The 13,287-nt window shown below is 35.8% G+C and overlaps 1 protein-coding gene across 1 annotated transcript; it reads right to left on the bottom strand.

The window, feature by feature from the left end:
* Nucleotides 1-2,419: 2,419 nt before the first annotated feature.
* On the bottom strand, nucleotides 2,420-13,078 carry LOC140256565 (protein unc-13 homolog A-like). Its single transcript, XM_072345102.1, has 7 exons — nucleotides 12,985-13,078; nucleotides 11,642-11,671; nucleotides 8,767-8,866; nucleotides 8,264-8,381; nucleotides 7,079-7,202; nucleotides 4,755-4,890; nucleotides 2,420-3,885 (listed from the first exon to the last, which is right to left on the bottom strand). The coding sequence occupies exons 1-7, from the start codon at nucleotides 13,004-13,006 to the stop codon at nucleotides 3,864-3,866; spliced, it is 552 nt and encodes a 183-aa protein (XP_072201203.1). The 5' UTR covers nucleotides 13,007-13,078; the 3' UTR covers nucleotides 2,420-3,863.
* Between the last annotated feature and the right edge of the window lie 209 nt (nucleotides 13,079-13,287).

Here is a 13,287-nt window from a genome sequence, read left to right as displayed (position 1 = left end):
TGCAGTTACATGATTCACTATCATTACAGCACTTAGTACTTTCCAGTTCCGATTCTGAACACTGCCCATATTTTCTCTAATGTGGAGAGCTTCCGTAGCATTCTTTACAATTCCTTATAAAGATTTTTTTCTTAAACAGACTTAGAAATAACATTTAAGTTCAGAGAAATAGTTCCAGAAACTTGGGGTATGGGCAATTTTGAAAAAAACAAAGTTGAATCTGAACTCTTCAAGGGCAACAGAGCAGAAAAGACCATTAATGAATGTACTAACTTGAGTGACAGATGAGAAAGAAGCCTGAGGAACAACGGAATGAACTCTCAGCACCACAGTACTCTCAAAAAGGCTTAATTTTATGAAGAGTATAAGCTACTATTACAGCAATTTTCTAATATTGAAAAGACCTACCTTACCGTAATAAAATAAATGAATAACATCATTTATACGTGGTTTTAAATGTCTTCAATAAGGCAAAAATGAACTTCATCTAAAGCAAAATATCTTCCTACTCACAATGTTTTCTGTAATTCATGTATAAAACTGCTGCCTGAGTGGACAGAATTTTCAGGTGAATATTTCTCAATATGAAAGATGCTCATATTGGGGGTATCTTGGTGGGAACTTGCTGTTAACGGTGATCTTACCCTGCCATTCGAAAGTACAACTATTAAATTACTTCAAGTTACCAAGGAAAAAAAAGCCTAAGCAGAAAAGCAAACCAAAGTACAGCTGCAGCAATAACTTCAAGATTCTTGATTCTTTCAAACTATTCTGACCATCAAAAGTTTATTTTTCTACTCTTAAGGTATTTCCCATAAAGATGCATTTTTTTTTTTTCCAGCAAACACCATCAAGCATCAATACTACCATACCACCTTAAAGAACAAAATGCAAGTTTAAATCAGATGAGGTTCAACTAAGATGAGTGTACAGCAGCTACTGCTAATACTTGGACTTAGGTCATCTTGTTTAAAGTTTTGCTAGCTGTCTGTTGTATATGCTTTCAGTACTTCAAGTTCAGGACAGTCCTCTTTCCCACTGGGGGAAAGAAAATCCCTATTACATTGTCTACTTACATTCGGAAGAATAACTGGAACACAATAATTTAGACCGAAGGAAATAGCACACAGTAACAGCATATTATGAAAGCATCGGCCATATTGAGGCAGCACACAGATCCCACCATGCTAAGAACAACAGAAATGAGAAAATAACATCGGTTCTTCATCTTGAATACCTGCCTGTTGTTCCATTTGTGTAAACTAGAAGATGACGCTCATGTTCTCCTCCTGTATACCATGAAGTTTCACATATGCCCACTATAGTCTCTGTATCAAAGCTCAGTCACTGGCTCAAAAACAGATTTGATTTAGCTCCATTAGTTATAATTGAGATGTATAATATTTTTCCTTATTAACTGAGGTTTTGAGGAGGAATACAAGAATAAGTATTTAATATTATCTTTTTTTAGATTTGGGTAATTTCTGTCCCTGAGGCTGTAACTTGACAAACCTAGTCACTAAACTGCATTGCTTTCCACAAGACTATTAAATCTCAGCACTGACTGAATTGCTCAGATACTGCTGATAGACAGAATGCCTTTGGGTGACATTTCTCAGTGTCTGAGGACATTTTAAGCAAGTGCTTTTAAAAAGAAGTTTGTCATTTTTAATCCAGTATTTAAAGTTCAAGGATCAGAAGCATGTCTAGTCAATTCATGGTCTGACTGAACCTTACTCAAACACTTCACAGTAGAAGTAGGTTGCAAAAATGCTTACTAAATGAAGCCTCTTTCAAAGCTTTTGTTTTCAGAACAGCAAAGTGCTTTCCTAGGAGGAAGTCTTCAAAGAACCTGTATACAGGACAACTGAAATGGTGGATAGGTATCTCTAAAGCAGGCAGAAAGAATCCAATTCAGATGCCTAAGTATAGGTATTCAAAGCTATATTGAACTCATCTGGCCTTCAGATGCCACTTGAGATGAGCCCAGGCATTCTAGAGGCCCTATGAAACATTTGCTATACATGGAAGTGGGAGTTACCACAGGGAATATGAAATAACAGTTATGTTTAGAAAGAACAGTCTTGTACAAAATCTCACATTGTAAGACGCCTTTCACAACACTCCAGAATGGATGGAGCTGTTGTCCTTGAAAGTGATAGTTTTGTTCTTTAAACATGTTGAAAATAATACAGTATCAGTCATGAGAAAGTGAATGTCAGTGATCCAACTGGAACAATGTAGCACACATGGAACTCAATTGTGCAACACATCTTGATTCTAGAAAACTGCATCCAAATAACAATTAAATGCAAAAAAACACAATCACAAAATCCACTATTTGAAGAATCTGGGTTTTGGTGTTTTTGTTTTTGTTTTTGTTTTTTTGCCTTGAGGGGGGTAAATGGCAGGTATGTGAGGGCTTACTGCTTTCTGGCAGTAAATGTGAAATGAAACAATATGGAGGCTAACAGGAGGTAAGATTTGTACACAACAAAACATCAGTATTTACAGGATACAACCAATTTGGTGTAATTATTCTTAACAAATGATCTAATTTAATTACTCACCACAGGGTTATATGATGTATTTCATTAGTACAAATGTAATTTTTTTGATATAAATACACAAATATTTCATTATAAGCTTTAAAACTATTATAATCTTTCTGGATAATCTTTGAATATTGCCTCTAATTAGATTAAAGTAATTTCCATTTTGAATTACTACCTTGTAATTTAGTGATAACTCTTAATTTAGTAACATGAAAATTCATTTAAATTCAAAAAAGAATCATCTGGGACAAAAAGGCTAAGGAAATAATTTCGTTACCAGGACAGATTAAGTTACTTTCATTTAGATTAATCTGCTCAGTGGCTCAGATCTCTGTTGAAAAAGATATGTCAGCCCAGACAATATGCTAATGACTGGACATGTTCTTAGAGAAATATAGTGAAATTGCTCTTGAATTACTGACATCCCCCACCCTAAGGAAGCAAGTTAACTTCTCCACTAATGTGCTTCCAGACTTTGCTGGTAAACGTAAAAAGATAAAAGATAACAACCAGAAAAACAATGCTGTAGCACCCAGTTTATGTTTACTTACTGACTGACCACACGATCTGGATCACCTTTTAGCTAACTCATGTATTTAGCAGTAATTCTTTCTCAAACCTACGGGCATCAGAACTACAGCTCTTTCTTACATGAAGAGGTCTTTTAAGTGTGTACACATCATACCTTCATAGAATGCATACCTTAATAATGTAATGGCTTTTATTGGCTTTTCCTCTCTGACAACAAATACTGCAAGTTTCTGAATTTTTAAACTCCACTGAAGTGTTCTCAGTGCTTGGTCTCATAGAACTTCACACCAGAGAATAATAAAATCAACTGTCTGTCAACTTTGCTGTCCCACTAAGCACTGTTAGTGGTATTTTCCCCCCCTGCTGCTCTCAGCTTTAATTTAATATCTTATGTACTTTAAAATTAAGCATCATGCAGGCAGCACGCTGTTTGTGAACCACAAACCAGAAAATCATAGTTAAAGATAACACAAATAGCAGTAAGACTGTCTAATTCCTCCCTTTGCAAGAGAGTTCAGTTCACAGTTTTGAGGGAAACTTCACCTGTTCCATGTTTCTGCATGCATCTCATTATTTAGACTCATTGAGCCTCTGACAAAATGCTGGAGTAAGCAAGGTCTGCCCCTGCTCATTCCTATTGTTTCTTCATGCTGCCACAAAACATTTGAGCATCTGCCAAGTTAAATGGACCACAAAGCTGGGCTGAGTGAAAATTAACCTGGCAAAACATGCTTCATTTACATACAGAACGGTTCCCCAGGCTCGTTTATTGACTAGCTATACAAACTGTTGTGATGACCTGGAGAAGGGGACAAAACAGGGAACAGTAATAATCAGCTGGCAGAGAGAATAAGATTGCTCCATTCAGCCCCAAACCTACTGAATGCTCTAAAGAGACAAAAAAACCTCATCAAGCGAGAAATAGTGCTACTTGTTTTTTGATTCAGACAAAGGCTGAACAGAGCCCATTCCAACAAACAACAGTTCCAGAAGAGATGAAGAAAAGGAAATGGGAGTAACCAGCTGGTGACAACTAAAAGGAAATGAAAGAGTAGGAAGGGTTGGAAACAGGGACAGTAGTGAGAGTGACTTCCAGTTCTAGTGAGATGCTCCTTAATTTGAAAGGAAATTATAATATATTTGATGACTACACCAATGACTGACTAAATCACCTTTAAAATAGTGTCCTTTAAAAGCATTACCTTAAATGAAGGCTGACAAATGTGTGCTTCTGAAGCTATCTGTACATAAGTATGTACATAGAGTCTCTTGCAACAGATTCTAGAATGTTGTTTACTGCTTTTGTATCACTAACAGATCACTGTTTTATAAGAATTTACTAAATAAGTATTTCTTATGCACTTTTAATGCCTGTATTTTTTATTAGGTTGAAATCCCCTTTCCTGACAACCTCTGATTCAATGAGAGGGCAAAAGTATCACCAAGTTTCTTAGCAAGAAACTGTATTCTTCACACTTTCTTTGAATAGAACATGAAGATATTATACTCCATCCTACCATATAAATAAAAAGGTGTTTTTTCATAGCTTCATGTAGGTTAATGAAACTTCTGGTCACATACTTGCTTAAAATAACTGCATATCACTGAATGTCACTCAGATTAAATATAAATATTATGATAATTGCTTGATATGACAAATTAACATACCTTATCTTGTTTTCCTGCATGCTGAGACCACTTTCCAGGGATGACAGACCATCATATGTATCTTTATGTGAATCTTTTGTTCCTTGAAGTAGCATCCCCCTGTTGCAGCCTCTATAATCTAAATCTTCATTCATATCTGAGGAAGAGAAATATAGAAATATCTCTGTCCATCTTCAGGAAGGAGCTTCTAAAAATCTGTGAATAGTTACCCATGAACAATAAACTTACTAGTGCAGAATTAAGCAAGTTGTTACCAAAATACTATTATAGTTAAATCCAATTTTCTATAGAAAAGCAGAAATACTTTCAAGATACACAACAATAATCATCTCCTGACTGTTGCTCTGAAAAAATTACCTAACTAACCTTAACCTAAGCTGGTTCCTTTTACGACACACAGACTTAGGAAAGTATTATTTCACAACTGAAAAGAGAAGTTATTGTTGACAATGAAAAAAGTCAATACCTTAATTTTCCAGTACTGCTCTCAACTGTTCACAGCATTCCAAGATAATTGTTTTAAAACATCATATTTAACTCTATTTGGTATTGGCCTAGAACTATCCTTGTCTCCTGTTAGAGCATATCTTCCAAAAGATTTATCCTATACACACTGAGTGCTTCAGAGATTAAACCCTTAAGGGAAAACTGCAGATTTAACTGATTTCCAGCAGGTCCTTGCTCATGCTTGTATTCCCACTCACAAGACAAAACCATCTGCTTAACTATGAGCTCAACACAACCGTATAGTTTCTAGATAAAATAATATTCAATTTTCAGCCTAATATAATGAAAATAGTAAAAACTGTTTAAGTATATTAAAACAACAACAAATTCTTTGATTTACTCTTTCTATAACCTGTGTCCAAAAGAGCAATTTCTTCATATGCTTGGCGCTTCCCTTTCATTGTATTTTCAGCCATACACAGTTCCATGCTGTTTTACAAGATTATCCTTTTCTAAGAATTTATGGCTTGGTCTTGGGTGTAAGTAAAAAACAGTGTATGTTTTTATACTTGTTAAGGAATATGGGTCCAATTAGAAAAAAATTAGATGCATCTTTATTAATGCGAATTTGATTGTAAAACTTAAATACAAGATTCTCATTTTACTTAGCAGTGTTTTAACAGAATACGTGAAATGAACACTTATTACTACCAAAAGTAGCATTAACTCATAATTATGGGGGAAAAAAAAAGCACCTATTAATAAAGCTTATTTGATACTAAAAGCAGTAATTTGATTCCACTTGAAATCACAAGTTAAAAAAAGCATGGAGGGCTCTCACTTCTACTGAACATTATTTTTCCTTCTGCAGATTAATTATGTGACATTCTCAAAGGGGCGTATTTCAGGAAACAAAATGCAACAGCAGTTATCTTTCCAATGTAATTTGCTTAACAAAGAGACTGCACCTACTCCAACAGTCAAGGACAGATTCTCAGTTGATGATAGCTGAACTGAAAGTCATTCAACAGAATAAGTGATCAAAATGTAATGATTCATTTAAGCTCCAGATAGTGGGTGAAAATTAACATCCAGCTTTCTCAATACCAGACATTATACTTCAAAGTTCTCCCTCTGCAAGGAGAATTGTAGTGTAAGAGTGACCTCTACAGGATTTCCACAGCACTCTACCTAGAGTACCAAGGACAGTTTAAAATCCTTTCTCTATCCAATGTATTTATTTGGTAGGAGTACAATGACATTCCTGCTTAGTAGCAGCCTGAAAATCATTAACAACCTGAACCTGCAGCTTGTAAATATACAATTAGAAGGGTTTTTTTCCCCCCAAAGACATCCATTTGGATTCTGTACTGATACGAAGGAGATTTCAACAAGTATGTGATACACAGCGTAAGTACCAGTTGTACCAATTTCTCTCCTTTTATAATAGGTATTTTACTGTTACTGAACATACTGTCTTTGTGATCATCTTTATAGTCTACTACTGTTTTTTACTAATGATCTGTTTTGGTTTTAATGCATAAGCAGTCAGAGAGGAGCACAACCAAATAGCAAGGAAGGAAATCTTAACACTGAAAATTGTGGAAGGTCAACAAGGGGAAAAACAGACAAACAGAAAACCCACAAGAAGTACAGAATATTCAGATGGCTTAACTTAAATTTTGAAATGCTGTACAATGCTTCAGTGACACATTTAATCTATAGAAAAGTTGACATTTGACTCTATTTTAGGAACTTAAAGTAGAACAGAATGGTTTAAAAGCCAGCATTGAAAGATACTTCTCCATTCATTAATTCTTTGGTAATGGTATTTACAGATGCTTCCCTTCCCTCCTTCTCATTAATCTTTAACTCACCAAATGGTATTGCAAAGTAGATATCCAGTAAGAGCTCATGTGAAGTTGGTGCTCTTGTGCCTTGAATCTCAATTCCATTTTTTATTACTTTGGAATGCAGTGTCCACCAGGCACCTGGACCTTCCTAGGAGAAACATTCAGAAAATATGCCTACATAGAATTTAAAGCATTATCCACCAAGTTTCCCTTAATTCAGTGTGAGTACTTTTATGACACTTTACATTTCCCCCCGCCCTTATTCTTGTAAGTAGAATAATCAAAATGCCAGTTCATTATAGTGATAGATGTTATTTTCTATGGAAAGATGGCTATGAAAACTTATGGGGGGGATGCTGTAAGAAAGCTTTTCTGATTTTCTCTCCTTGAACTTATCACTTGAAGGGCAGCTCAGGTGCCAAACTTAATCCATTTTCCTAATTCAGGGTTACTATACATATACACACACACACACACACACACACACACACAGACTACATAGAAGGAAGTGTATGGGTGTGAGAATTTTGGAGTATTAGAATAAGACATCTCTTCTTACTTTTACTCTTTTGAGACTATTACACAGCACTTCCATTTTGCTTCAGTATTCACATACTCTGTGAAATCTTTTTCCATGATTTTCTAGCCTGAGAGCAAACATCCTTACACTGGTGGCTAACTATGACTGCACTGGGTACTTAACGACTCCTTGGACTGATGGATTTTCTCCACTCATCTTTCTTCATTTCTTCATTACGATATTCCATTCCTTATTACCATAGAGCAGATTTCTGTTGCCCTCTACAACACAGCAGTCAATTCCCATGGGAAAGGACAACAGGTTTTTTTTGGCCATTTTAATAGATTCAAGGTCACACAGTGAAGTCAGGTCAGGAACAACAATTTGAAATTCCCTTCCTCAAATCCCATAAACCAGAAGGTTCCTGCCAAATAATGAACTCTAACCCACTTACTGATTACACCTGACTCAGAATGATAGCCTGTTGTCCAGGGTATGAATAACTAATGATATCAGCTGTTACTGAGTCGCATTTGCTCTATACCTCAGTATTAGAGACTGATACAAGCAGAGACTATAAAGTTACATCAATTATGTCACTGCACTAGTCTGAGAGACTAAAGAAATAACCACAAAAAATTCATTTTATTTTACTTACTGTTTCATATTTTCACAGAAGGTCAACTTACTTCTGTTGCGTGTTCCACAGATGAAAGAGGAATCCATAAAGCTCCTAAAATTCTATCCCAGAGCAAACCTTTCTTCCACAGTTCTACAGTGAAGCCTTTTTCACCAGCACCAATTTCACTATAAACAATGAATACAAAAACCATTGAACTGAAAATGGTGGCTTTTTATCACAGTACCTTGAGTTAATGGCTTACAGCACATTCAATGCAGGTTCATATTCAGCATACTCAGAAAACAAAATAGCAGGCATAATATAAGCATCAGACTGGACAAGTCAGTCTTGAAGTATCATTGTTCCCAACTGCTTTTTTTCCCCCTCCAACTGATGAGAATAATTCTAACAAAAATGTGGCACAATTCCCAGCTGTCAGTTGACTTATTCTGCAAGTGTAATTTTCCCTTTGCTTTCACAGGTTGTAAGTTGTCTCACACAATATCAAGCCCTCAAACCAAAAACACCAAAGAAGCAACAGTCAGTTGATAAGAAGTACCTGAAACTTACAACAAAAAGTCCTGTTCCCAGCAAGGTTCACTTCCCCTTCTGTCTATTGTAGTGCCTTTCAAGTTTTGAACTTTCAAAACAACATAGGTGTCAAATGCATCTGTAAAAGACGTAACAAGAACATGTAGTTGTAAGATCTAAATTATTATTATTATTATTTACTCTAGCAGCCAGAAACACTCAGTTTGAAGGTTCTCCATACAACACAGTCAGTGACTGCTTTCAAGCACGTGGATGTGAACAAGGAAATCTTTACTATGATATTATAACAGGAAAACCCCATTACAGGTGGGAAAGAATGTAATCCTAGATGCAAGCAGTTGTTTTAGGGATCAGATTCCAGACATGATTTCCCAGATTATTTATCAATTTCCCTGACAGATTATGTATGAAACCAGTACTTACTCTCCACAGATTTTCTTCAACTTTCAAGTGATACAATAATATTGGCAATTAACTACTTGGTATTCATGCTCAACTAAGGCAAGACCAAAAACCTGTCTTGATACACTCTGTAGTCAGAGATGCTAAATATGATTCAGATACTGTCCCATAGAAACTCAAACACTTCCCTAAAATAATAATAAAAAAGGACCTAAACAGCTGACAGATAAAACTGAACATTTTTTAAATGTCACTGACTGCAAAGCAGAACTACCCTGCCATTCTGGGCCTGTTCCTACCCTACTCCAGCAGGAAGATGAATACAACACAGCTACTTCCTCACTCCTCCCCATAGTGGGACAGGGAAAAGAATCAGAAAGGTAATAGTGAGAAAACTTATGTTGAGATTAAAGACAGTTTACTATGTCAAGAAAAAGTCATGTGTGCAAGGAAAGCAAAGCAAAGAATTCTTCACTTCTCCCTGTCTGCACACAGCTGTTCATCCACCTTCAGGAAAACTGGGTTCTTTTCAAGCCAAAACACTTTTGCTCCAGACATCCTCCTTTTCCTCCTCCTTTACCCCAGCTTTTATTGAGGAACATGGTATTGTAAGTTAGAGAATAACCCTTTGGTTGCCTTGGATGAAGTCTCTTGGTTACATACCCTCAACCACTTGTGCACACTCCAGCTTCCTCAATTTCAGTGTGGCACGGGAAGTAGAAACACTCTAAATACTCTGTAAGCACTGCTCTCCAAAAACAGACACATCATTTTGTTATCACCACTATTTCAAATGAAAAAATCCAGAACACACCACCACACAAACCTCTGTGAAGAAAACTAACTCTACTCCAGGCAAAACCACAACAAGGCATCACACAGGAATCTAATGTGTAAAAGAGCACAGAGCTGAGCTGTTCAGAAAATCTTTTCAGCCTGGATGCATGGAATAACCATTATTAGCCTCCAATATTCTACATATGGAAAAAGGCCAGCAATTTAAAAAAAATCTGCTGTCAGCATATACATTAGATGTTGCCAAGACAAGTTATTTTTGAGCTGTCTATATTAACACAGGTCAATCAGCCACCAAGCAAGAGGAAAGCTGTTTCCATCTACAATGGCCTCCTGAATAGGTTGCCTTAGATTACATAGCAATTACCAACACACATGAAGAAGAAGGCTAACCTCTTTGCCTCTGTCCGTTTATCCTGTAGGTACATCTCATTAATTAGGACTGATAATATTTGACAAAAGGACTAAAAGGTGTTAAGTAACGTCTCTTTTTCCCCCCAAAGAAAACCAACAACAGTCAACGTTCTCAAACATCAATTGTTCTTACTTTAAACACTGTTGACAAAGTCAATATAGATGTAGAAGAAGGTGGCTTACTTTTGAGAAACAGTGTCAACAGCGCATGATTCCCATGCTATCCTATTACTCCATGTAACTGATGCAACAGGTAAAATTTGCAAAAATCTTTTGGAGCTACAAAATGAAAACGTGGATTGGAAGATTGCAGCTCAAGTTGTAAGAAATTTTAAAACCAAATCACCATTAAATCATTTTGCTAAAAAACAACAACCTGAAACGTTTAATCCAACAACTTTGAGCCCCTGTACCCATTTCTAAACTTAAAAAAGAAAAAAAGAACCAACTCCACAGCAATCTCACCCCAAATAAGAATTCATCCCCTTAAAAGGAAAATAACAGAAAAGATAGAGCAATTAAGCAGATTACTACTAAAAATTGTGATAAATCCTGATTGCTTTCCATCTTTCCTTGCTCATTTTCCAGTGTAAGAGTTTCAAAATATTCTGTCTGCCTGTACTGACAAATTTCCATACAAGAAAAAAAATGATATCTGCCCTTTAGAACTACTATTTCTCCAAGGGCTCCTTGGTCTCTCTATCTTTTCCCTGGATATAGACACTGCCTTTCAGTGCTTTATCACTAACATCCTCTTTAGATTTCATGGATTATATTCAGTAACAAAGTATAAAAGCCGTCTTCCACAGTACAGCAGATACTGCATTCTTTGAAGGAGAATGCAATATCAAAACAGACTGTTACTCAGCTTCTGTGGTAGTAGAAAAGAGACAAATTTTGTTCAAAGACAACCAACTTCACTTCCACAAATCCATTACAGCAATTCTCAATAAAAAAAAATGGGAGTCTCTGCTCAACATTGTGTGAGCAAAGGAAGTGAAGTTAAAGAGCTTCTCTTGACTCATGACCAGTTTAGGTCAAATTAAGTAATATTACTTTTTAAAATGGAATTATCTTTTAACTTGGTTGAGAGACTATAATTAGCAACTTAAAGTAACGAATTGCTAGGGTCCATAACCTTTTATTTTTATCTTTAAGGTACTTTTATTTCCTCATTTGTTTTGTGCTGAACTTCTGTTGAGATACATGACAGTCACCTAATAGGTTAACACAACATGTAAAATAAAATTAAAGCAGAAATTAGAAGGTAATTCAGACTTACCAGCTGCTTTATCCAACCTTCCTTTTTTAACTATAAAAGAAAAAAAAGATTTGATACGTCAATAATATAAGATTATTATTATTATTTAAGGAAATCTAAGCTATTTCAATACTTAAATAAAAATAAAAATAATAATTAAAAAAACATCAACAAAAAGTGTAACAACACTTCCAAATATACACACCATTGTAATAATATTATTTATTGAAACATTTTTGGAAAAAAAGTGAGGAAAGTTTCTTTTACGGCCTGTTTGAGCTTAGTAAATACATGGGTTCGATACAAAAGGTAAATGGAGACTAGATAGTTCTTTATTATCCACTACCCATCACCTCTTAACGAGGGTTCAAAATACTAGATAATAGAATTTACAGAAAGCTCACAGTCTTCACATCATTGAAATTAACTACTAGCACCCTATTAATAAGTACTTTGCATTCAGTATTTCATTCAGTATTCTGCCTGCAAACACTTCTCCAGTTTAAAAGGTTGCATTTTGAATCCTGATTCATTTGTTTGTTTTACAGCCTTAAGCTCCACTCTGTGGCATCACTCCCATTGATGAAGAGTTCTCTGGAACCAGCTGTGATTGACGTAGATATGTCTTAAGTATGGAAACCTGGTTATTACTTCAGATTTCACGTATGACTGCTAAACATCATTTAATTTTGTCTTTAATCCAGATAAACATTATTCTTCACAGATCACAGGTCATTCTGTGAGCTGTGATTCTTCCCTGCCATATCAGCACATGTAAGACAGTTTAGATATATTTGACAGAAGCAACACTGCAGCCCTACAATTTTTATGTATATCATGTATCTCACTGGTCTAATTTTGACCGAATAATTACCAGTAAATTAAAGAAAGCAAAATTTCAAGTATTTAGCTTTACACTATTGAGGTCCCCATAGCTTAACACTATTTTCTGAGTTCTACTTGCTTATCTACCTTCCTTTTACTTATTCTCACTTTCATTTGTACCTAAATATCCTTAAGAACTCTATGGCATTGCAACATACTTATAAAACGTCTACCTAAATAACTCTACTTTGTTTTGCATGGTGGGAAGGCTTTCACTTTCAGAGCAAACAGGGAGAGACTGTCAAACCATCACCGAGCCACAGGCAGATTGGGACTCCAAACACTGCAGCAGTTTGACCACACTGCAAAGGCACAGCATTTACACACAGTGCTTGCTTGACTTCCCTTGAAGAAAGCAGTACAAGAAGGACCCTCCTTCACATAAATCAACAATGTACATCCGCAGTCTCTGAAGGTGCTTCAAATAGCCACCTACTAAATATGTTGGTGAAGAAGCCAGCTTGATAAGAAAAGCCTACCTTTTACTGAGAGAAGTTCCATTCCAGAAGAAAGGTAATTTAGGAGATTACTTTGAATAGTTTGTCTTGCTGAGCACTAAATCACATTTCACCTCCTGTTTCTTCAGTGTAAGCGTGTTACATATTTCACTTTTTCTATACACTCCTCCCATGTTTTACATGGAGAAAAGCCAGCCAATTAAAACATCAGTGCCAAATACTTTCTGCTTCAATAAACATCCAGAGATGGAAAAGGAATGGAAAAATTATTACAGCTGTTTCCTCATTCTCATTTCCTCAGCGTCTATCTGACATACACAGCCG

This window comes from Excalfactoria chinensis, chromosome 10 (genome assembly GCF_039878825.1).
Source record: "Excalfactoria chinensis isolate bCotChi1 chromosome 10, bCotChi1.hap2, whole genome shotgun sequence".
NCBI lineage: Eukaryota > Metazoa > Chordata > Aves > Galliformes > Phasianidae > Excalfactoria > Excalfactoria chinensis.
Note: the sequence above shows the minus strand (reverse complement) of the source record. Positions and strands in the feature narration are given on the sequence as shown.